This window comes from Carcharhinus amblyrhynchos, chromosome 1 (assembly GCF_965287045.1).
Source record: "Carcharhinus amblyrhynchos chromosome 1, sCarAmb.v2.hapA, whole genome shotgun sequence".
In the NCBI taxonomy this organism is placed as follows: Eukaryota; Metazoa; Chordata; class Chondrichthyes; order Carcharhiniformes; family Carcharhinidae; genus Carcharhinus; species Carcharhinus amblyrhynchos.
This window is the reverse complement of record NC_137324.1, coordinates 71,107,239-71,133,757: the sequence shown is the minus strand read 5'-3', so window position 1 is coordinate 71,133,757 and position 26,519 is coordinate 71,107,239. Positions and strand designations below refer to the sequence as shown.

Sequence of the window (26,519 nt, the reverse complement as noted above, 5' to 3'; positions counted from 1 at the left end):
TATAAAAGTCCCGCGCCTGATAGATCAGCAGCTTCCGAAAAGTTAGATTGCAATCATTGAATATACATAAATATAGCGTTAACCACGATGGATCCAGGTGGAGATTGCATTGGTCAATTTCATCACTGGTGACCAATTATGAAATTTAGCCGGGCCGGCTTTGGATCGAATGGTTGATTATTTTCCTTCTTTGAATTTACATTTGCTAAACACCAAGTTAGAAGCAACTAAAATGAGTGCGAATATTAGCTGTTTAAACAGTTCTAGTCCGGTACCTCAGCAGTTCATTCTCGACCGCCCACCTTGGGTAGCAAACACCCTGGCGGGACTGCTGATATTTACCATTGTGATCGATATCTTGGGAAATCTACTCGTGATCTTATCAGTTTACAGGAACAAGAAATTGAGGAACGCCGGTAAGTCCAGTACATTGTCTGTGTGATAAGTTAGATCTTTGTGTTTCCTATTTGATGTGTTAGTTTCTGCATTGTGTTTAATCAGGACGATGCTGCTAATTAGTAAGTTTTTTTCTGAAAAAGTTAAGTAAGGTGTTTGCCAGATCCTCCGTGATGTGTATTTTTACATCCAGGCAGCACCGGTCACTGACACAGTGAAATCTTATCGGCGAAACAGATAAAAGATTGAAATCATCACCCTGATTGGCAGATCATCTGCTTAACTGGGGATCAGCTCGGACAGGATGTTGCTGATACAATCGTAGCAAGAGGCCATTCGGCCCATTGCGTCCGTGTCTGGTCTTTGAATGAACTGTCCAATAACTCCCCATTTTCCCCGCCTGCTCCCTGAAATCCTGCAAATTTTACCCTCTCATCAGTTTATGCAACTCCCTTTTGAAGTGACTGTTTAATCGTCTTCTAACTCTGTTCAGACAGCGCCTACCAGATGTTTGCCATTTTTAAAATGGACATTTCTAAACTTGGCACCAGGTGTGAGTTGCAGTATGTGGAGGAGTGACGGGGGTGGGGGGGGGGGGGTGAGTTGAGGTGAGTAGGGTGGTCGGAAAAGGTGAAAAATCACCTCGATTCTTTTTCCATTATTATAATGGTGACAACTACATTCTCTAGTGAAGAGATGATTTGAATAATTGGCCACTATAGACCTGACACCAGCCAGGGTGCAGCACCTCACTTTACGCCGGTGAAATATAAACATTGCATTCGTTTGGGGGGATCTATCTAGCTATCCTCTCTTTATTTACAGCACAGGGGGAGTGTGTGAGAAGCCGCGGTCCACTTGTGTCAGTGTTTTGTTTGGCGCCAATAGCAATGTGCCTGTTGATTTCATCTTGAACAGTGATATTATTCAATTACAGGAGCGAGTGGTCAAGATTACAGTGACTGTGGAAGGAGCAAATAAAATATTTGTTTATATATCAGGTTCAGCAGCGTTAGATTTGTCCCATACTCAACGCATTAATACGTTTTGTACGTGCTGTTGAGCGAGCAAAAAGGGTGTTAAAATGAGATGTTTTCAGTGATACTGAGATGTCTTCCTCCCACCCCCAACGCGATATTTTAAGTTTGGGGTTTAACGGGGCTAACTAATATCTATTGAATCCATCACAAAAGGTAAACTCCAAAGAGAAGTTTTGTTTAACCTCACGTAATAGAACACTTTCTAAAGAAAATTAACACACACACACACATTTAATTGAAATGGAAATATTGATTGTCTTCTATCCGAGTACATCATAGATCGAAATAATGCAGAAAGCGGCCATGCGGCCCATCGTACCTCTACTGAATCTTGGAAAGAGCTCTCCCATTCGTCCCACCCCTGCTCCTTCCCTATAGCCCTGAAATTAGCGCTACTTCCAGCATTTATCCAGATCCACTACCATCTTCAATCTTAATTCATAAATAAATGAATTTTGACTTGGTGCTATTTTTATTTTTACAACACAACAATAAGTATTTCTCTGATAAAATTCTTGCCCCTGGTGATGCTGATCTCTGTTGAAGTTTGTGAGGAATTCATTGTTGCAAAATTTGAACACAGCTTTCCAGCAACATTCCCTCTGGCAAATATTAGATAATACTGTATTGTCCTTTCCATTCCGTCTTAAGTTGAAATTTGTTACAGTTGGTATTTAAGCTTCTTCATTATATTTTGCCATGTACTACACGTAATATATCAATAGATTGACACGTATAATAATTCAGGATTATCTAACCTTTTCCCTTGAATTTCAAATTTTATTGAGTGTATTGAAATGATTTTCTTTGAATTCTCTGAAAATTGTCCCATAAAAAGTTATTACATGAAGGGTATCAAAGAAAATGAGAAAAAAAATCTCTTTTACAGTTACCAGGGATGAATTCAAAGTTGAGGCTGATAATTGTATGACTTTCTGTGGGATATTTCAACAGACATTCACCTCAATAAAACTGTTTTGTGCCCTCCCCCCAACCTCTCAAAGTAGATTTTAAGATAAGTATGAGGATAGAAAATCTACAGCTCAGAGTTTAATGTTTTATGTGATGTATTCAAAGTATGATAGATATCATTTCCTCTCTGCTTCCACATCATTTGCTTTTAAAAATCATTTTTCTGGCACTCAGTCCAACAACTTGCAAGTTTTCATTAAAATATAGGGTCAAAGTGCAAATTTTACAAGCAAGTTGGAAGTAACATAGCAACAAAAGAAGCAACAGAAAAAACAGAAGAAATGTAAGCGTGAGAAAAATCTTTTTCACACTGTGTATGGTTGAGATCAGGAGTGCATTGTTTGAGAGTAATGTGGAGGCCAGGTTTAATTAAGGCATTTACGAGGGAATTGGATTATTATCTGAAAAGGGAGAACGTTTGGATGGAGTCATGGGGAGAAGACCAGAGAGTGGCATTAGGTGAATTGCACCTTTAGACAGGCAATGCAGATGTGATAGGCCAAATGGCATCCTTCTACACTCTAATCATTCTGTGATGCCAAAGGAAGTGACTATGCATTATACGTAGAGCATGAGCAGGCATCTCAGTGAAGCAACACATACTGTCTTGCTTGGAAATGACAGGAACTTTTAATTAGTATTAATATTTAACTTTCTAACATCTCTCTTGATGTTATAACTTATTATTTTGTCACAAACATTCTAATTTGGAAGAACAAGTATTTACAATTTGTTTTAAGGATTCCTTTCCGCATTATTAGCTTTTACTGGCTATTTAAGATTTGCAAAAATATATGTCTCATATTAATGTGAAATGATGAAAATGATTCTCACTGTGTGGTTATTTTCATTTGTCTTCAGGACTGGTTTAAATTTGCTGCCTTGTGAGAGAGAGGGACTTTTATTATTTATTCAGAATATCACTTTTGACATTGGAGCTTAAGCTTCAATAAACATAGAATTATTTTGCTTTACTTGGCAATCAAATGAGTAGATATATTTTAAACAAGCAAGAGTAAAATGCCTCTGATAACTCTTTTCACAGAGCAGGTCCTTATTAAACTATCCTTTCCAAATAATTAAATTACTATAGAAATAAATGCAAACATTTTTGATAATAAAAAGTATTTTTACATTCAGAAGTATTCAAGGCACTCTTGAGAAAACATACCAAGTGCAGCAAGTTACTGCAAACCTGAATTGTGGCACTGTTCTGTGAATCATTAAAATTATAATATTTTCTCCTAAATTTTCTTCCAGTTTTGCTTTTTGGGTTTAGGTATGAAGTAAAGCTATTGCAGGTGTTCGTGCACTAACATTGAAATTATAACACACTGCTGCTGTGAATAGCTGTGGAACATAAAGCCCATCTGGCAAGATCACAGTCAATAATATTTCCAAGAATTGCAGTGCATGCTTGTAAGTAGTCAAAGGGCTCTGTTTTACAGGTGGCTATGTTTTAATGTTAGGAGATCACAGATGGCAGAGTTATTTTCTTCATAAGTTTAGGATACTTAGTAACACATTTAAAAAGTATCTTGGAGATCTAGTAGACCACATGAGCACTCTAAACCTGACATCACGGCATACTTGCATTGACGTGTAGCCAAAATCACTCTTCACCTTCAAGAAGAACTGAAATGTGACAACAACACACAGTGTCGTCTTTGGAGGAGTTCATGAATGAACAAAGAGGGTTATGTGGACATCCAGCTTGGAGAAAATAAAATGTGGTATGATCAAGCTCGTGATCATTTTGCATGAATTGCAGGCATTATTTAGAGAAGCAGTAAATTTTAGTCCAGGAAGTATCTATTCAATGCAAATCCATTTATTTAGTACACTTCCACATTCAGTGTATTTTCTAGTTACAATTATAGAATCCTATTGATGAAAACAAGTGTAATTTAATTTTCATTTCATACATTTATACTGCATTAGTAACCAGAATATTAATAATTATGAATCAGCATTTTGCGAAAGCAAGTTTAACTTGAATGCATCAGAATGCATATTTTCTAGTCTGTTAAACAACATCTAGTGCAAATGTGACAGGTCATATTTTTCCTTTCCACTCTCTTGGGCATATTGTGCTAAAAATAATTTTCACAGAGTATTTCACATGTTTAACTTGTATTTATTTCCACTCTAGTTAAACTGAAAAAAACAAATAATTATTGCCATCAATGTCATATATGGTATATTTTAACATTGGTTACTCTTCTGTCAGAGCTACTGCTTTTGGATAAGCTTCTCAAGTGAATGCAAGAAGATCCGTCTCACCATTTTGAAAAAGAGCAACTGAGTTTTCTCTCTGGTATCCTGACAATATTTATCACTCAAACAGGATTATTACAAATGAATAGAGCGTCTAGTAATTTTCTCCTTGTTACTTGTGGCAATTTGCTGTGTGCAACATTGATTGCCATATTTCCTACATTACAACAATGACTACAATAGTGCCGCTTTGACTGTAAAGCTCTATATGGGGGGGGGGGGGGGGGCAGAGGGGGAGGGGTTCCGGGGGTTAGATGAATTTTGAATATGCATGGTTCATGGAGGTAATGGCACACATTGAAAATTGGAGCTGCCTTCTCTCAGAAGCAATTGTCATCGCCGAAGGTTTTGAAACATGACACAATTTTTTCTGAATTAGAGGAAAAAGTTTAAATCTCCCAGAGGTCTTTGGAGAAATCAGATACTTTTGTATGTGGACATTAATGTTTGTAAAATATGGATATAGCCTTTGGTCAGCCTATAGAGCTGGCAAGTTTTGGAATCATTCAAATTCTTGCTTTTAAATTTTGAAATAAATAGCTTGTTGTGTCTCTCATTTAAAAAGAAATCTGTCTTTGCAATTTCAATTGCTGTTTGTTGATATAAGTCAGAGGATTACCATTATAGTTTAAGTATTCATTGATTGCTTCCACACATGTAACAATATTGCAGTGGGTTTGGGGGCCATAGATTCGCAGTTTGATTGACAGTTGCAAAAAGATATAAAGGGATTGTTATCTTTAATGTGGGGCAATGAATATAAATGTTTGTTCACATAAGGGGTTAAGTACTTGAATGTATTTAACTATATTAAGAACATAAGAAATAGGAGCAGGAGTAGGCCATCTAGCCCTTCGAGCCTGCCCCGCCATTCAAGAAGATCATAGCTGACCTGAAGTGGATCAGTTCCACTTTCCCGCTTTCTCCCCATCACCCTTAATTCCCTTGTCTGTCAGAAACCTAACTACCCGTGACTTAAATATATTCAGCGAGGTAGCCTCCACCACTTCAACGTGCAGAGAATTCCAGAGATTCACCACCCTTTGAGTGAAGAAGTTCCACCTCAACTCCGATCTAAACTGCTCCCCCCCCCTTATTTTGAGGCTGTGCCCTCTAGTCCTGCTATCCTTTCTAAGCGGGAAGAATCTCTCTACCCCTACCCTATCTATCCCCTTCATTATCTTATATGTCTCTATAAGATCCCCCCTCAGCTTTCTAAACTTCAACGAGTACAGACCCAGTCTATTCAATCTCTCCTCATAGGCTAACCCCTTCATCTCCGGTATCAGCCTAGTGAACCTTCTCTGCACTCCTTCCAAGGCCACTATATCCTTCCGCAAGTGCGGCGACCAAAACTGCACACAGTACTCCAGTTGCGGCCTCACCAGTACCCTGTACAGTTTCAGCAAGACTTCCTTGCTTTTATATTCTATCCCCCTCGCTATAAAGGCCAACATTCCATTCACCTTCTTGATCACCTGCTGCACCTGCAGACTGGGTTTTTGTGATTCGTGCACAAGGACCCCCAGGTCCCTCTGCACCGTAGCATGCTGCAGCTTTTCGCCTTTTAAATAATAATAATCCCTCCTACTGTTATTTCTACCAAAGTGGATAACCTCACACTTGCTAACATTATACTCCATCTGTCAGGTCCTTGCCCACTCACTCAGCCTGTTCAGAACTCTCTGCAGACTTTCCATACCATCCACGCAATTTGCTTTTCCACTCATCTTTGTGTCATCAGCAAATTTCGTCACCCTACACTCAGCCCCCTCCTCCAGATCATCTATATCAATGGTAAACAGTTGAGGCCCCAGCAACGATCCCTACGGCACTCCACTAGTCACCAACTGCCAACCAGAATAGCACCCATTGATTCCAACTCTCTGCTTCCTATTAGACAGCCAATCCTCTATCCATGCTAACACCTTACCCCCAACTCCGTGCACCCTAACCTTTTGCAGCAAACTTTTGTGAGGCACCTTATCAAACACCTTTTGGAAATCTAAAAACACCACATCCACCGGTTCCCCTCTGTCTACTGCACTAGTCACATCCTCATAGAAATCCAATAAATTCGTTAAACACGACTTCCTCTGAGTGAGTGGGCGAGGACCTGACAGATGGAGTATAATGTTAGCAAGTGTGAGGTTATCCACTTTGGTAGAAATAACAGTAGGAGGGATTATTATTATTTAAAAGGCGAAAAGCTGCAGTATGCCATGGTGCAGAGGGACCTGGGAGTCCTTGTGCACGAATCACAAAAACCCAGTCTGCAGGTGCAGCAGGTGATCAAGAAGGCGAATGGAATGTTGGCCTTTATAGCGAGGAGGATAGAATATAAAAGCAGGGAGGTCTTGCTGCAACTGTACAGGGTACTGGTGAGGCCGCAGCTGGAGTACTGTGTGCAGTTTTGGTCGCCGCACTTGCGGAAGGATATATTGGCCTTGGAGGGAGTGCAGAGAAGGTTCACTAGGCTGATACCGGAGATGAGGGGGTTAGCCTATGAGGAGAGATTGAATAGACTGGGTCTGTACTCATTGAAGTTTAGAAAGCTGAGGGGGGATCTTATAGAGACATATAAGATAATGAAGGGGATAGATAGGGTAGAGGTAGAGAGATTCTTCCTGCTTAGAAAGGATAGCAGGACTAGAGGGCACAGCCTCAAAATAAGGGAGGGGGGGCAGTTTAGATCGGAGTTGAGGAGGAACTTCTTCACTCAAAGGGTGGTGAATCTCTGGAATTCTCTGCACGTTGAAGTGGTGGAGGCTACCTCGCTGAATATATTTAAGTCACGGGTAGTTAGGTTTCTGACAGACAAGGGAATTAAGGGTGATGGGGAGAAAGCGGGAAGGTGGAACTGATCCACTTCAGGTCAGCTATGATCTTCTTGAATGGCGGGGCAGGCTCGAAGGGCTAGATGGCCTACTCCTGCTCCTATTTCTTATGTTCTTAATATAGTTAAATACATTCAAGTAGTTACCCCTTATGTGAACAAACATTTATATTCATTGCCCCACATTAAAGATAACAATCCCTTTATATCTTTATGCAACTGTCAATCAAACTGCGAATCTATGGCCCCCAAACCCACTGCAATATTGTTACATGTGTGGAAGCAATCAATGAATACTTAAACTTTAATGGTAATCCTCTGACTTATATCAAAAAACAGCAATTGAAATTGCAAAGACAGATTTCTTTTTAAATGAGAGACACAACAAGCTATTTATTTCAAAATTTAATCCATGCTGTGTCTGCTTGATCAAACCATTCTTTTCTAGGTGCCTCACTATTTCTTCTTTGATGACGGATTCTAGCATTTTTCCAACTACAGACGTTAAAATAACTGGCCTATAATTCCCTGCCTTTTGTCTGCTACCTTTTTTAAACAACGGCGTAACATTAGCCGTTTTCCAATCTTCCGGCACTTCCCTGGAGTCCAGCGAGTTTTGATAACTAATTACTAAGGCATCCGCTATCACCTCTGCCATTTCTTTCAGAACCCTGGGATGCATTCCATCCAGTCCCGGGGACTTGTCTGAGTGGACTTTCATCAATGAGAGTGCACTTTTAGTTCAGAAAGGATTAAAGGTAATTTATTATTTTGAATTGAGGATTAGCTAACCAAGAGAAAGCAGAGTCGGGATAAATGGGTCTTTTTCGGATTGCCACAGGATTTGGTCCTCAGGCCCCAATTATTTACAATTTATGTTAATGACTTGGATGCACAGCCAAATTTGCAGATGACACTAAAATAAATGGGATAGTAAGTTGCGAAAATTAAATTATAAAATTTACAAATGGATATGGGTAGTGTTAAGTGGTTGGGGCAAAATTTGGTAGATAGAATTTAACGTGCATAAGTTTGAGGCTTTCCATTTTGGTAGGAAAAATCCAAAGGCAAACTATTATCTAAATGGAGAGAAACTTTGGAGTTCTTTGGTGCAAAGAGATCTGGATATCCCTGTGCATGAATCAGAGGCAACTAGTGTGCAGGTGCAGCAGGTATTAAGGATGGCAAATGTAACCTTGGCATTTATTGCTCAAGGAATAAAATATAACAGTAGTGAAGTGTTGTTGCTATTGTACAAAGTATTATTGAGACCATACTTAGAATATTATGTTCAGTTTTGCTTCCTTTACTTGAGGAGGGATGTAATTGCATTAGATGGGGTGCACCAGATTGATTCCAAAGATTAAGGTTTTTTTTACAAAGAGAAGTTGGACAGTTTAGGCTTATACTCCCTGGAATTCAGAAGAATGAGAGAGGATCAAATTGAGGTGTACAAGATGCCAAAAGGGGACTGGCAAAGTGGATATGGAGAGGATGTTTCCTCTTGTAAGGCAATCTAGAGCAAGAGGATAGAGTTTTAGGATAAGGGGTAGCAGATTTAAAACAGAGATAAGGACCCTTTCCTTCAAAGGGTCATGAGTCTGTGGAATTCATACCAGAACGTGGTGGATGCCAAGACTTTCAGTAAATTCATGGATAAGAGAAGTGGACAGATTTTTAATTAATAAAAGTTTGAAGGGCAATGGTGAAAGGAAAGTTGAACTGAGGCGGAGATGAGATAAACCATGATTGCATTGAATGGCGGAGCAGGCTCAAGGAGCTAAATGCCTACTCCTGTTCTTAGTTCTTATGTTCTTATGATTCTTATGAAGTCTGTAATAAACACATCAAACTTTATTTTATTTCACTTTGGCCCCCTAAGGCCTGCCCATGGTGGACACTGGGATTAATTGACAAGGAGGGTACAAGAGCAAAGAATGTGATTTTTAAGGGGCATCTGGACTCATGACACTTTGAAAGAAAGGGTCCTTGGTTGGCACAAATTGGCACCAAGGTGGCATAGGAGCTATAGGGAGTGGATAAAGGGCAATAGATAGGCATGGAGGATAAGAGATGCATAAGTGTGTGTGGAGAGAGCACGAGGTGGCATGATTTGGGGCATAGGGAATGTGTGGGTTTGTGAGTAGTGAGGGCTAGAGAACCTTACTGTTTGTTAGAACAAAGAAAATTACAGCACAGGAACAGGCTCTTTGGCTCTCCAAGCCTTCACCAACCATGCTTCCTGGCTGAATTAAAACCCTGTACCCTTCTGGGGACCATATCTCTCTATTCCGATTCAGTTCATATATTTGTCCAGATGCCCCTTAAAAATCACAATCATATTTGCTTCCACTACCGCTCCTGGCAGTGAATTCCAGGCATCCACCACCCTCTGTGTAAAAAAACTTGCCTTGTACATCTCCTTTAAACCTTACCTGTCATACTTTAAACCTATGCCCCCTAGTAATTGACTCTTCCATCCTAGGAAAAAGCTTCTGACTATCCGTTCTATCCATGCCTGTCATAATCTTGTAGACTTCTATCAGGTCACCCCTCAACCTCCATTGTTCCAGTGAGAACAAACCTTCTGCACTAATCTGCCATGAGGGACCTTGTCAAAGACCTTACTGAAGTCCATGTAGACAACATCCACTGCCCTACCCTCATCAATCATCTTCGTCATTTCCTCGAAAAACTCGATCGAGTTAATGAGACATAACCTACCCTTCGCAAAACCTATGCCTTTCGCTAATGTGTCCACTTATTTCCAAGTGGGAATAAAGCCTGTTTCGAAGAATTCTCTCCAATAATTTCCCTACCACTGATGTAAGGCTCACCAGCCTACAATTACCTGGATTATCCTTGCGACCCTTCTTAAACAAAGGGAAAATATGGGCTACTCTACAATCCTCTAGGACCAGCCCTGTAGCCAGTGAGGATACAAAGATTTCTCTGAAGGCCCCAGCAATTTCCTCCCTTCCTCCCTAGATTGCAACATCTATTTCACACTCCCCATGACAATGTCTCTTGGCTAACACTCAACAATAAAGTCACCAACTAAAACCTTTGTAAAACTTTGTGTGTCTGGAACAAGCTGCCAGAGGCAGTAGTAGAGGTGGGTACAATTTTGTCTTTTAAAAAGCGTTTAGACAATTACATGAGTAAGATGGGTATACAGGGATATGGGCCAAATGCGGGCAATTGGGAATAGTTTAGGGGTTTAAAAAAAAGGGTGGCATGGACAAGTTGGGCCGAAGGACCCATTTTCATGCTGTAAACCTCTATGACTCTATGAAATGTTTTTAGACAGCAACATTTGCAATTATGCAAACAACAAGGAACCATTCACCCTTATGCATTCTCTTAGTGACTGACTTGCAGCTGCCCTACCTGGTGCTCCTATGCAGTGCTACCCGAATGGTTGCAGCATGACTAATGGAATGAGCCCCAGACATTCACTGGGGGAGACTGCAGATGACCTTGGAGGACATTCTGAAGCAGCTCTAGGTCTTGAGGAACAAGCTTTGGCAGCATTCAGTTGAAAGCCAAGTGCAAGAGCACTGTCAAAGTAGCAGCAGTGAAAGAACAAATATTGTCAACCTGAGGGAGAACTTAAGTTTGTCCTCCACAGAGCTACTGGCACTTCCCTATGGTGGCACCTCAAGCTTTCTAGTAATCTGCGGCAGACAGATTGTCGAACTGCTATAAGAGTCTGCATGCCCTTCGATTGCTGAAATCTGCAGCTATGGTGACTGCATGGCACCAAGCATCAATCTCATTACCTCAACTTCTTCAGGTCTGAGTTTCCACTGGACAACTGAGATGTTGGGAGAGTTATGCCAGTGGAAGCTGAGACAACAGCCACCATATGCTGATCACAAGTGGGCCGCAAGCACTGTCAACTAGATAACCATCACATCCATGCTAAACGGGATGGGCTCCAAGCTCTGCCTGGTTTCTTGTGCTGTGCCATGTATTCAAGACACAGATCATTTTTTAGATTTTTAGATAGGGGTATGGGGAGAAAGTGGGAATAAAATTTTGAGAACAGTTTCAAAGGACTGAATGGCCTACTCCTGCTCCTAGTTTCTATGTGAAGCTAGACTACTCCCTGACAGTAACAAGAGATTATCTGGCAGTGTTAATCTTAACTCTATACTAGTCTCCAAAGTTCACAGCATGCTGATGATACAGTCGGTCACTGGGATTGTAAAATCAAGTGACGATACTGCCTCATCATTGATGAAGGGTTGCTGCTGTCTTTCATTCTGGCTCTGCTAAAGCTGTCCAGGTGGTGGCTCTGGGGGATCTGGAAGTATGTAAGCAAAGGAGGGGTTTGAGGTATGGGATGTGTTGGTGAGAAAGAGTGTTCATTGTTGAACCATCAGCGGCTTCCATTTGATACCTTATTTCAGGGTGAGGAATGAGCTGAGAAGGGGCATAAGGCAGTCATTTACCATCACCTAGACAACCTGTGCTGTGTCAGAACCACAGGCTAATGACCCAGACTCCCACTGCCTTGAGGGAGTCTCAGGAGACGAATTCACACAGGCTGCCCTTTGGCTGCCTGATATGATGTGCAATCTGCTCCTGCAATAGAGAATGGCAGTGATTGTGTGCACTGGCTGGTTGATGTTCCTGCTATACCTGAATAGCCATAGGCTTTGGAAGATAGCAGAAGGTAGATGTGTCGCTGGCAGCTTTGGTAGATGTGGGCGAGGTGCAGTATGTGAATGCTAGTGAATCCTGAGTGAGAGAGTTTCTGGGTACGTGATGAAGGTGTAGTGTTGCTGGCTGGGCCAGCATTTATTGCCCATCCCTAATTTCCCTCCATTTCAGAGGGCATTTGAGTGTTAACCACATTGCTGTGCGTCTGGAGTCACATGTAGGTCAAACTGGGTAAGGATGAGAGCTTTCTTTCCCTAAAAGGCATTAGTGAATGAGATGGGTTTTTATGACAATCGACAGTGGTTTCACGGTCAGCTAATTCCAGCTATTTTACTGAATTCAAATTTCTGCCATTGTGGGATTTGAACCCAAGTCCCCAGATTTTGCTCTGGGTCTCTGGATTACTCGTCCAGTGACAATGCTACTACACCACAGCCTCCCCCACCTTCACTCACATTGACCACCTGTGTGAGATTATTGTATTTATTTCTTGCCACGTTCTTGGCCTCAAGAACCCGTGCAATAATCTCCTGGGCAATGTGCTCCCACTCCCACTGCACGTTGGTTTGTGAGGGCTTTCTGCCCACCCAGGGAAAACATAACCTTCGTCATGGATTCTCTGTCAGTCAGCAGAGTTTCCATGTCACTGTCGCTAAACCTGAGAGTACACCCCCTTGTGTTCTGAGCCATTCTGCTTCTTACGGTCTTGATGTGGATATGTAGGTGGTGTAGTTTCTTTGTCTCATCTGCAAATGCCACACCCTGGAAACTAAAATGGAATACATATTCTCAACTTGTGCTCAGGATGCAGACCAACTGCGAAACTCTGCCAAGCAGATGAGACAAAGAAGCTACACCTCTTCCAGTCTTCCCAGTTAATTGCCCAGCAGTCTTCGGTCAGCAGTGAAGTTTCCCTTTAAGATGGACCCTGCCTTTTAATGAGGGAAGGCTGGTTGGACCATGTGATTTGCTAATAAATCATGTTATTTGCCAGCAGAGCTTGTCTGACCCCTCTTGCAGAGCACAGAGGACCAGGCAACATTTCAGAGAGTAGGCAGCATGGGAGTTGTGTTGCCCAGCGCTATCATTCAGATAGGGCAGATACACTAAAATCGCACAGTGCCCACCTTGATATGAATGGGAGCAAGTAGATCATAACTCCCACATACAAAAAACAGAGTTTTCCAAGTTCTAACCTGCAAAATCTAAACTAGGAAATATAAATTTGAATATTTAATTCAATGTGAAATTTTGTATTGAATACAAAGTAAAAAGAAAGATAAGAATAAGAGGAGAGATAAGAGAAAGAAAAAGTAAAACAAAAGTATTTAAAAGAAATCTCCATCCATGATAAAAATTCTGAAGAAATGGGACTCCACACTTTAAATGTTACACTTTCAGTACCTGAGTCATTGTTTGAAAGTAATTAAGACTCTTCATGCCTTTAAATATTACTTACAGCTGAATGCCCCAGCCCTATCTTTTAGTGACATGACTAACAAGTGGGTAAGTGTACTAACTCATGGCTTTGCATGGTTTTCAAAACTGAGTCTGTTGGTGAGGTATTGTTATAGCGAAGCCTGTGAAAGAGCAGGGTAACTCCGACAGCAACTTCTGGATTCCCACGTTTAACTGCACATGTGCGGGCTCCAGAAGTTACTATCTGATTTACTTCACAATAACGGTGAGTGCAAAATCTGGGCATCTGTAATCCATGTGGTGTGGAGATAGATTGATTGTTTTAGTGACTAAGAGGTTTTTATTAAATGTTTTTCTTTCATTTTAAACACATAAGAAACTATACTTGCGGGAAGACAGTTGTCATTGTTTCCTTAATTATTTTTCTACAGTCAATAAAATCAGACTTTATTGATTTGTTATTGCACTGATAATTCATTTTCATAATTTATGTTGGTGTCCAAAGGTTTCAGGAATTTTTGTTGTTAATTTTTAGATTTGGTCAATTTGTGTTTTCTTTGCTTCTACCACTTAAAACACTTGAGATAAACTAGTGCCTTTGATTTGCTTGAGGTAGTAATTCCAATTTAAAATAAAACAAAACCAAATTTATCCAAAAACAGAATAATGTGGATTCTGGAAATTTGAAATAAAAACAGAAAATGTTGTAAAGAAAACTCAGCAGGTTATTTCTGTGTGGAAAGAGAATCAGAGTTAAAGTTTCAGACCTGTGTCCTTCTATCAGAAAGGTCAGCATGAAAGCAAGGTGGAGAATTAAAATGATAGGCTGTCCAAAGCTTGGGGTTGTGAATGCGGACTGAACAGAGGTACTCACAAAGTGAACACCCAGTCTGTATTTGGCCTCCCCAGTGTAGAGGATTCGGAGCAGTGTATACAATAGAAATTTCTGTTCTCAAACTACTGAGCTCTTCCACTGGGGCTCAATGTCCACAAAAGGAACCTCATCTGAGCTTTCAGTTACACCCTTTGCAATCCTATGGACTCAACACTGAATTTAACAATTTCACACATAAACTGTGCCCATTTTGTTTCCTTTACTTTGCTCGTGTTTTGTTTCAGTTACCAGCACACCTGCTCTATTTTCTTTTAGCCATTCAGCTGGGCCAGCATTTTTTGCCCAATCCTAATTACCCTGAGTGGCTTGCCACAACATTTCACAGGGCATTTAAGAGTCAACCACATTGCTTTGGTGCCTCCTGCAGGCTGGATGAGGTACGGATGGCAGATTTCCTTCCCTGCAGGACTTTAGTGAACCAGATAGTTTTTGGCCATGATCTAAAGATGACCATGAAACCACTGGCAATCGGCAATGATTTCATGGTCATCATTAAATTTCTAATTCCAGTTTTTTTCAAATTCAGATTTCACCATCTGTCATGATGGGATTTGAACCCGCATCCCAGATTACTCTGGGTATCTGGATTACTAGTCCAGCGACAATACATTACACCACAACCTCCCCTAGGCACAGCTTTTGTTTCTTCATATTTTCCTCTTGCCCCATCACCATTCCCTTTGGCCCCGGAAAATGAACTTTTCTGTCATTCAATCTCTCCTGTCTTTCTACCCATCGCAGGCCTTTCTTTTGTCCTTGACCTACCCACCGTTTTCTCAAAGCTTAGTTCATTTTGAACATTTGAGTTCTGATAAAGTTATCCTCTCTCCACACAGGTGCTCCTTAACCTGCTGAGCCTTTCTCTAGTATTTTCCAATTTGATTTCACTTCAACTTCGTGAGCCTAAATTTGATAGGCCCCTGTAAATGGGCATGTGTACCGCAGTGTACAATCAGCCAACACCCTTTTCACATAATGCGGCAGCATGCCAATATGTTGTTCACTTGTTCTCAATGTGTTCAGCACTGTTGATTGAATAGATGCTTGGGCAGGCTGAGCACAAATTAAAGATGTCCTTGCAATTCTTAAAAGAGAGGTGCATTGTGGCCAGAATGAGTGTTGGCAGTCAAGCAGGAAGTGTATTTGACGTGCAAAATTGAATAATAACAACGTGAGAGGGTGCAGTCTGCAAGCTGTCCAGATGCTGCACTGGAGGCATTAGTGGAAGAGTTTGAAAAAGGAGAGAATCTCCAGAAACCTGCTCAGAAGGCAATGGAAGCAAGATGACTATTGAAGTTAATGCGAGGAATGAAGCTCTGAGGACCTGGATGCAATGTTGTAAGAAAATCAGTGACCTTAAAAGTGACCAAAGTCCGTGGGTGCATCTTCAAAATCTATAGCCTACCAAGTAAACAGCCAGGCTCAGCCACTGCTCAATTCACTACAACATAGAAGCATAGATGAAGGGAGCAGGAGGAGGCCATTTGGCCCTTCAAACCTGGTCCACCGTTCATTAAGATGATGGCTGATCATGCAACGCCATAGCCTAATCCTGCTTTTTCCCCACAACCTTTGAACCCATTCACCCCAAGTGCTATATCCAGCTGCCTCTTCAAAGAATTCAATGTTTTGGAATCAACTACTTCCTGTGGTTTCTTTGTCAAACACTTTCTGAAAGTCCAATTATACCACATTGACTGGTTCCTCCTTGTCAACTCTACCAATTACATCGTCAAAGAATTCCAACAGATTTAGCAAGCATGATTTCCCTTTCATAAATCCATGCTAACTCTGTCTGGTCCTGTCACTGCTTTCTAAATGATCTGCTATCAAGTCCTTGATAATGGATTCGAGAACTTTTCCCACTACCGATGTTAGTCTAGTCCATAATTCCCTGTTTTCTCTTAACCTCCCTCTTTGAATATTGGAGTGACATTCGCTATCCTCCAATCTGCAGGGACTGTTCCAGAGTCTATAGAATCCTGGAAGATGATCACCAATGCATCCACTTCCTTAAGTATTCTGGGATGTAGATTATCAGTCCCTGGAGATTTATCTGCCTTCAATCCCATCAACTTTCCAGTACCATTTCTCTACTAATATTGATCTCCCTCAGTTCTTCCCTTTCACTAAATCTTGTATTCACCAACATGTCGTGGTAATGGAGCTTTTCTTTATGATGACTGCATTCAATGACATACTGTTTTCTGGATGAGGTGTGAATTTAGGGGGGGTGATCTGCTCAGGAAAGGTAGGGAAAGAGTTGAAGAGGTTTCCACAGGTGGAAGAGCAAAGCTCAGATGTACAGCACACAAGTCACTTTGGAATTTCTGTAATTCACTCACTTTATAAAGTATGTTAGCCTCCTGAGATTTCACTCCTCCTGAGATTTTGCAGGAATGTGACCCCTGCAAACAGCAGGAGTTATGCTGAATTTGGACAGAGTAGATAGGGAGAAAGAGTTCCCATTGATGGATGGATTGAGAACCAGAAAACAGCAATTTACAGGAACATAAACGAACAGTGCAATGAGAATAATTTTGTTTAGACAGTGGGTGATTAGGACCTGGAGTACACAACCTGAAGATGCAGTGGAAGTAGATTACTGACTGACGAGAGAGAATTTGCAGGATTGAAAAGGCGAAATGAAACTAGGTCAATTGCTGTTGCAGAGAACTGACACACAGGGCCAGATTTTACCATTCGGAGGCCAAGTGCCAGATCCGGACATAAAATGGATCTGAGCACGGAATCCTTGTTCCAGTGCGCCCGTACACTTTTTGCCGGCTCTGGTCCAGTCCGTGCTGTGGGCAGGGCTGAGCGCTGCCGGAACGGTCTGAGCTCTGAACTAGTTCGAAAAAAAACTGAAACAGTGCGCCCGGGCACGAAACAGAGAGAGCCGGGGCGGGTGGGGGGTGGGGAGGAATGGGGGGGAGGAATGGGGGGGAGGATGAGCCCTGATCAGACCCCCTCTTGAAGGCAGCACCCCCCCCACCGCACCCCCCCCCCAGTCAACACTCCTGGGAGACAGCCCCCCTGGTCGGATCCCCCGGGAGCAAGCAGCACCACCCCCCCCCACAATCAGACGCCCCCCCGTGAGGCAGGCCTCCCCTCAGCAGAGCACACCTCCAACCTACCTGGATTGCTGCTGTCCCTCCACCATCCTTCTGACCTGCACTCGTTGATGCGGAGATGTTGGCGTTGGAGTGGGGTGAACACAGTAAGAATTCTCACAACACCAGCTTAAAGTCCTCTTGGAAAGTCCTGTTGGAGTTTAATCTGGTGTTGTGAGACTTCTTACTACACTCGTTGGACATCCTGCAGCACCTTCTTGGTCTTCCGCTGGTGTCTGCTGGAGGAGGGGCGCAGGTTCAGATGGATCTCTAGTTGGTGACGGGGTGGTGGAGGATTCGGGGGGGGGTGAACTTGGGAGAATCTCCACCACCCCCGCCAACCAGAGATCCATCTGAGCCCACTCCCTCCTCCGGCAGGCGCCAGAGGAAGGCCAAGAAGGTGCTGCAGGCTGTCCAATGATTGCAGTAAGAAGTCTCACAACACCAGTCCAACAGGACTTTAAGCTGGTGGGGAGAGGTCTGATTGCGGAGAGGGGGCTGCCTCCCGGGGGGGGTGGGGGCCTGCCACCCGGGGGTGGGGGGGGGGGGGGGGGGGCGGGGGGGCGGGGGGGGGCGGTGGGAGGGGCTGCCTCCCAGAGGGGTGGATCGTGGGGGTGTTGTGCTCTGCCAAGAGGGGCCTGCCTCCCAGGGGGATCAGATCGCTGGGGGGAGGGGTCTGCTGGGCGAGGCCTGCCACCTGGGGGGGTGAATCGCGGGGGGGTGTGTCTGCCGGGAGTGGCCTGCCTCCCGGGGGGTGGGGGGGTCCAATCATGGAGGGGGGGAGGTGTCTGCTGGGGACAGGGTCTGCCTCCCAGGGGGTTTAGATCACGGGGAGGTGGGTCTCCCGGGGTGGTTAGCAGGGGGTCAGCGAAGGGTGTTCGAGGAGGATGGGCTTCGGAGATTCCCCTGCAGAATAGGAATCCGCTTTGGATTTTTATTCTGCAGGTTGGTAACAGCGCGGATCCAAAATGGATCCGAAGACGGTAAAATGGGTTTTGGCGGTAGAGTTGGGCCCGTGGTTTATTAAATTGATTTAAATGCATGCTAATGCACTTAAATCGTCAGGCCACCCGATTGGGGTGTGGGCCGGATCCACGCCTAAATCGGGTGTCGGTAAAGGCCCGATCTGCTCGGTTTCGGGTGCAGATCGCGTTACAGGCCCGACACCCAAACTTACCATGACGGATGGACTCTGCCATCAAGGGTATGTGAGAGTTAGCAGACTCTGGGAACATTGACAAATGTTCACACATTTCTTACTGTACTGCTGCTCTCACTCCTCCGATGGGGACAGACTGCAGCTGTTCCTGCGCTTGCATAACGCGCTTACCCGCTACTGCAAGCTTATATGTCAAGTTTCACTGAGATGAGAGTATCCGACTATTGGCTATGTATCCTCTGATGCTATCTCCTCCTCTGAGGCCTCTGCTGTCCTCTGCTGCAACATCTCCAACATTAGCATGTGAGAGAGACAACAACGCTGTTAACAATGTCCTTATAGAGACTCTTTGGCCTGGCTGTACCTGCTGCTGAGCTGCATGTGACCACCATGGACCAATGAAAACTGAGCATGTTGACTTCCCTTAATCTCTCTGGGCCCTGAGCCCTTTGTGATAGCCTGGCCTGGTCCCAGCTTGTTCCACTACCACCCATCCAATCTCCATCAAGGAGACAGTGCCATGGTGGTATTGTCACTGGACTAGTAATCCAGAGGCTCAGGGCAAGATACGAGAACCCGGATTCAAATCCCCCCAAGGCAGATCGTGAAATTCGAATTCAATAAAAACAAATCTGGAATTAAAAGTCTGACAATGACCATGAGACCATTGTTGATTATCATAAAAGCCCATCTGGTTTACTCTTGCCCTTTAGGGAAGGAAATCTGTCATCCTTATCCAGTCTGGCCTACCTGTAACTCCAGACCCACAGTAATGTGACTGACCCTTAAATGCCCCCTGAAATGGAGGGCAGTTAGAAATGAGCAATAAATGCTGGTCCAGCCAGCAAGTTCTTATCCCATAAATGAATTGATAAACACCCCCTCCCTCTGTGTTTTCACTGTGAGGAAGGGCACACCACTACCTGTCCATCTCTGCTTCCTTGCATTATGAGCTGTCTTCTGCAGTGGTCCAAAGAGAGAGTGTGATAATACTCATCTGCCTTTATGCTGTGCCACTTTCAGTGGCCACCACTGTGGCACTGGGAGGCCTACTGCATATGTTCATTCCTGTTAACATTGCACTGAGCACTAATAGTTGACCGTGGTGCTTTAGTGTGATGCATGTTAGTCCTTGTTGACACATTTTGATGGGCCATCTACATTGCTGCATAAGTAATAACTACATTATACATATGGACTTTCCACTTTTCCAGCTCATGTGTCACTGTCCTTGCCAGCCTGCATTTCACTCACCTTGCCTGTACTTGACTTATTAGGCACAGTTGCACTGTGGTTAGCATTGCTGCCTCTTAGTGCTAGATACCTCGGTTCAATTCCCAGCTTGGGTCACTGTCTCTACAGAGAGTACATGTTCTTCCTGTGTCTACATGGGTTTCCTCCTAGTGCTTCAGTTTCCTCACACAGTTCGAAAGATCACTGACTGGGTGCATTGGGACAAATACAGAGGCGATGTCAGGGGTAAGTTTTTCACTCAGAGGGTGGTGAGTGAGTGGAATTGGCTGCCGTTGGTGGTGGTAGAGGCGAACTTGCTGGGGTCTTTTAAGAAACTTCTGAATGAGTACATGGGATTGAGAGTTATAGATCGGCCTGGTAGGTATGGATATGATCGGCACAACATGTGGACCGAAGGGCCTGTTTGTGCTGAAGTGTTCTATGTTCTATGAAATGTGAAATTCTTTCTCATTGTACCCAAACAGGCATCGGAGTGTGGCAGGAAGGGGATCAGTTTTGGTCACCTTCTTTGAGGAAGGATATGGTGGCACTGGAGGGATTCAGAAGCGTTTCACTAGATTGATTCCAGGTTTGAAGGGGTGTCGTTTGAGGAGCAGTTGAGTAGCTTGTGCTTGTACTCGCTGGAGTACAGAAGGATGAGGGGCGATTTGATTGAGGTATATGAAATACTCAACAGGATTGATAAGGTAAATGTTAACCAAATGTCCTCCTTTCTAGAACTGTCTCTGGCAGTGCGAGGCAGCACTGCTAACCACTGTACCACTGTGTCACCCCTGTTCCTGTAACTATTTCAGAATAGCTGACATGATATTGGTCCATTAGAGGATGACTAGAAAATTAATCATGGAAAATATGGAAATAGCAGCATCTTTGAACAAATATTTTTCATCTGTCTTCACAGTTGAAGGCAAAAAAAATCCCAAGAATAATAGTAAATCAGGAGGAAAAAGTGAGGGAGAAAGTTAAAATAATAACTATCACAGGAGAAAAAGTAAAAGGATTAATAAAGGGACTTAAAGCTGACAAGTTCCCTGGATCTTAAAAGAAATGGCTACAGAGACAAGTGATGCATTAGCTGTAACCTTCCAAAATTCTCTAGATTCTGGAAAGTTCCAAGTGGATTGGAAAATCACAAAAGTAACACTTGGGCAGGAATTTTACTGCCCTGCCCGCCATGGGAATGGAGCATGCAAGAGTGGACAATGGAAAGGTCTCTTGACCTCGGGCCAGATTTTACAGTTTTTGGACAAATGAGGCCATAAAATCCCACCCTTCAATTCTGTTTAAGAAAGGTGGAAGTCGGAAAGCTGGAAATTATTGGCTATGCGGTCACTCGGTGGGAAAATGTTGGAATCCATTGTTAAAGAGGAAGGAACAGAAAGGGAAATTGTGTTTGACTAATTTTATTAGAGTTCTCGAAGATATAACAAGCAGGGAGGATAAAGAGAAATCAGTAGATGTTGAGTATTTTGGATTTCCAAAAGGCCACATAAAATTTGAACTACATAAGTCAACAGTTTATAGTGTTGGAGGTGATTAATGGAAAACGGACTCAATAATAGGAAACAGAGTTAGGATAAATGGGTCATTTTCAAGATGGCAAACTGTAACTAACGGAGTGCCACAGACATTATTCCTGGGGCTGCAACAATTTACGATCTATATTAATGATTTGGGTTAAGGGGCTAACTGTATTGTAGCCAAATTTGCTGATGAAACAAAAATAAAAAGGAAAGCAAGTTGTGGGGAGAATACAAAGAATCTGCAAAAGGATACATATAATTTAAATGAGAAGGCAACAATTTTAGCACATGAACTATAAAATAGAAATGCTAGGTTATCCACGTTGGCAGGAAGAATAGAAAAGCAGAATATTACTTTAATTGAAACTGCCAGTGTAGAGAGGGTTATGATTGTCCTTGTACATGAATCACAAAATGTCAGCATACACCTACAGCATGTGCTTAGAAACACAAACAAAATGTTGGCCTTCATTGCAAGGGGGATAGAGTATAAAGATAGGGATGTCTTGGTACAATTGTGCAGGGCACATAGATAGGACTGTGTACAATTTTAATCATTGAAGTAGTGCCTCAGCATTGAAGCTAAGAATAAAAAATGTTGTTCTACTTAATGTTTAAGTTGAATTAGCCAAAAATGAAGTAGAAAAGAGGGAAAGAAACTTGAGAGAGAATTGCAAAGATTTTAATTTAACAAAGAAGTGAAAAGATTTGAATGAGAAAGATTTGATTTATTATTGTCACATGTATTAGTAGACAATGAGAAGTGTTGTTTCTTGCATGCTACGCAGACAAAGCATACCGTACATAGAGAAAGAGAGAATGCAGAATATGTGCTGCAGCTGTTGCGAGAGTGTAAAGAAAGGTCAACTTAATGTGAGGTAGATCCATTCAAAATTCTGATGGCAGCAGAGGAAAAGCTGTTTTTGAGTTGGTTTGTATGTGTCCTCAGACTTTTGTTTCTTTTTCCTGACAGAAGAAGGTGGAAGAGAGTTTGTCCAGACTGCATGGAGTCCTTGATTATGCTGGCTGCTTTTCCAAGGAAGTTGGAAGTGTAGACAGTATCAGTGGATGGGAGGCTGGTTTAAGTGATGGACTGGGCTTCGTTCATGACTCTTTGTAGTTTCTTGTGGTCTTGGACAGAGCAAGAGCCATACCAAGCTGTGGTACACCCAGAAATAATGCTTCCTATAGTTCATCTGTAAAAGCTGGTGAGAATTGTAGCAAACATGCCAAATTTCCTGAGTCTTCTAAGTGGAGGCAGTGATGGGCTTTCTTAACTGTAGTGTCAGCGTGGAGGAACCAGGACAGGTTGTTGGTGATCTGAACACCTAAGCTCTCAACCATTTCTACTTTGACCCCATTGATGTAGACAAGGGTATGTCCTCCATTACGCTTCTTGAAGTCGATGACTATCTATTTCATTTTGATGATATTGAGGAAGAGATTATTATCATTCAGTTCACCAGATTCTCTATCTCCTTCCTGGACTCCGACTCATCATTGTTTGAGATCCAACGAGTTGGGGGGGAATTCGGCCACACAGTCATAGGTGTATAAGGAATCTAGGAATATAGTAAGACGCTGAGAACACAGTCTTTTGGGGTACCGGTGTTGAGGATGATCATGGATGAGGTGTTGTTGCCTATTCTTACTGATTGTGGTCTGTGGGTTAGGAAGTTCAGGATCCAGTCAAAGAGGGAGGAGCCAAGCCCCAGGCTACGGAGTTTGGAGATGAGTTTTGTAGGAATAATGGTGTTGAAGGCTGAGCTGTAGTTGATAAATAGGAGTCTGACACAGGTGTCTTTGTTATCTAGGCAAGGCCAGGGAGATGGCGTCTGCAATGGACCAGTTGCAGTGATAGGCAAACTGTAGTGGATCCAGGCAATCTGGGTGGCTGGAGTTGATTCGTGCTATGACTAACTTTTCGAAGCACTTCATAACAGACAATAGTAATTAAGGTTCGCTGTCTGGTACTTTCCTTTGGTACTGGGATGATGGTTGTCTTCTTGAAGCAGGTAGGGGCCTCAGATTCTTGTAAAGAGTGGTTGAAGATGTCTGCGAATAGACCCCCTAGCTGGTCTGCATGGGATCTGAGTGCTCATCCCGGTACCTCATTGGAACTAGTTGCTTTCCTTGGGTTGATCTTTGAGAAGGCTCATTTGATATCTGCAGGTTTGTCCGAGGCTTCCAGGGTGGAGGGTGTACTCTAGGAAAGAGAAAGAGAAATGTGAAACCTTACTTAGAATTAGAAAGAGGGGAAAGGAGTAATGAGGGAGGCAGAGAATTGAAAAGAGCTTAAAGTTTATGGTTTAGAAGAGAATGGTGAGGAAAGCTCAGAGCCAACACTTTGTACTTTTCATTTGAAAAGAAATATCTGCTTGAAACTTAAATAGAGTGGGGGAGGGATAGATATAGGGAGTATTTGTCTGGTCCCTTTAAAACTGGTGCCCGATCTCTGAGGAGCCAGATTTGCCAGTGTCTTTAGGCCTCGCCCCTCACAATGACAGCACAAAACATGCCCCCTGCAGAAAAATGACAAAATATTGGAAGATCATGATTGGGATCGTGCCGTCTGAGCCAGTGGGAATTGCGTGGGGTTTCCTGCCTAAGGTGACACTTTGTCATTTTTTTGGAAATTTCTGCCGATATGCATTGTGTTATTTGAGAAAGTTGCCGCAAAACTGAAATGGCCAAGGGAAGATTGGACTGTGCCCCTGTGGCCTGACTCGATCTCTCAATATGTGGAAATATCTTTGGAGGTAGTCTCATCTGATTCAGAAGAGCAAATCATATGACTGTAACAGAGTAAATGATGCTGCTCTCAGTTCTTATGAGTTGGTGTCAAAATCCTACAGACAGGAGCTTAGAAATTTGAAAAGAAAATTGCGTCAAATCACAGTAGATTTTGCTTAAGAGAAGGAAATGTTCTTTGATAGGTGGATTGAGCAAGTGTTTGACAACCTTAGGGGAGTGATTGAACAAAGAACAGTAGAGCACAGGAACAGGCCCTTCAGCCATCCAAACCTATGCTAACTAAACCAAAAAAACCTTCTGCCCTTACTCGGTCCGTATCCCTTTATTCCCTCCCTATTCATGTACCTATCCAGATGCCTCTTAAATGTTGCCAATGTGCCTGCTTCCATCACCACCTCTGCCAGTGTGTTCCGGGTACCCACCACTTTCTGTGTGAAAAACTTACCTCCACAGATCTATCTTAAACTTTCCCTGTCTCACATTGAATCTGTGCTCTAGTGGAATAATTTAAATATAATGTCCTGTGGGAGTAAGGGCCAGCTGGACAAGCATAAATAAAATCATAACAGGCCTCACTTTGGAAACTTCCAAAGAAACTGCAGAGAGAAGGAGTAAAAACAGAAAATGCTGGAAAGCCTCAGCAGGTTTGGCAGCATCAGTGAAGAGAGACAGCAACGATGCTTCCAGCCCACTACGTTGCGAAAGCCAGGAGACTGGAGCCAATGCCTGGAAACTCAAGCAGATGCCGGGTGACTCATGCAGAGGCTGGAAGATTCAAGCTGGAGGCCATTTGGTGTGCGCCCCTTTGGGTACCACAGCCTCCACGAGTCTCTGGCCTCCAGATTTCCAGTGCCGTCAGCTCTGTACAAGAAACCAGCGTGTATAATTTATTCTAATGGACATTTGAATATCATTAGCTGGCTCAGGACTGAAATCTGCAGGCCCGCTTGCCTTCCCCCCACCCCCCCCAACAACCCTCCTGCCAGGAGTGTTTCACTCCAGCAGGGTTTACAATACCTCTCCAGTACGGGGAGCTGGTGCCCCAGCCCCGCTGGAGTGAAGAGTTGGGGGATTGGGGGGTGGGGGGGGGGTTGCCCCCTGGGCATTGCCAGCCTGCCCCTGACACTGCCCAAGGGGCAAACTGGCACTATCCAGGGAGCACCTTAGGACTGCTCACCAGGCATCGCTGAAGGGGCCTAATGGGGGTGGGACTGAATATGGGGCAGGGCCTCTGGGGGTGCGCAATTGGTGGGGGTGGGAGGTTCTGCCGTCACTCTGTAATCGGCAGTGACAGGGTGGGAGGCAGTGATCATGGTTGGCCCCGGGGGTGGGGGTGGGGGGAGGGGGGGGTGGGGGCATGGGGAGGTGAAGTTTGGTTGGATTGCCATTGGGCATTGGGGCTGCAGGGGTGTGATCGGGATTGGGGTCGGGATGATCGGGACTGCCGCCGGTGGAAGAGGGAGAAATCGAGTTGGACCAGGAGGCGAGACTTGAGGCTGGCCTGAGGGGCCAGTGATCGGGTGATGTTACAAGGGGGTTGCATGGCCAGCGATGTGGGGTCACGGGACTGGCCAGGGATCTAGCTGGCCAGCGCTCAGGAGGCTGGCAGCGCGGGGCTACTGTGCACGTGCCGATCTCGGCACTGACAGATCAGCCTATGCGCAGTAGCCCACTCAGCGCAAGGCTGTTGGCCTCTCCGCATGTCTCCATGCAGGCACACAGAGAACATGCAGTTTTAGTCATAACATCAATTTTAACATCAGGTTTACATGAAGCAATTGTTTTTTCCAAATCATTCAGCTCCCTCCCTGTAAGTCTTGAGTTTCAGCAGGTTTGGCAGGCTCCCTCACAGCCATTGCAGTCAACAATATCGCAACCCCAGTCAAAACTGCTCCTATTCAGAAATCCACTCTTTCCATTGTACAGTAGGAACAGCTCCGACAGTAACAAGACTATTGAAGAAATCACATTTTTAAATTAATCTTATACAAAAGAAGAGGTCGACAGCTCCCAACAATACATTTGTCCATACTTCCTTATTCAGTGAACTTCTTGGAGAGAGCCTCATATGATCTGTCATCATCAATGGCTGTGTTGCCCCAGTATTTCCATTTGTCTGCGTGGCTTTCCTCCGGATGCTCTGGTTTCTTCCCACTGTCCAAAGATGTGCGGGTTAAATTGATTGGCCGTGCCAAATTTTCCCTTAGTGTCTC

At 43.5% G+C, this 26,519-nt stretch overlaps 1 protein-coding gene across 1 annotated transcript in view; it reads left to right on the top strand.

Annotated features, from left to right (window-relative positions):
* Positions 1-222: 222 nt before the first annotated feature.
* The window catches only part of mtnr1ab (melatonin receptor 1A b), a 58,319-nt gene continuing 32,022 nt past the window's right edge, over positions 223-26,519 (top strand). Inside the window, exon 1 of the mRNA XM_080198141.1 lies at positions 223-416. Coding sequence (XP_080054267.1) covers positions 233-416 — 184 coding nt within the window. The 5' untranslated portion in view covers positions 223-232. The remainder of the gene's footprint in view (positions 417-26,519) is intronic.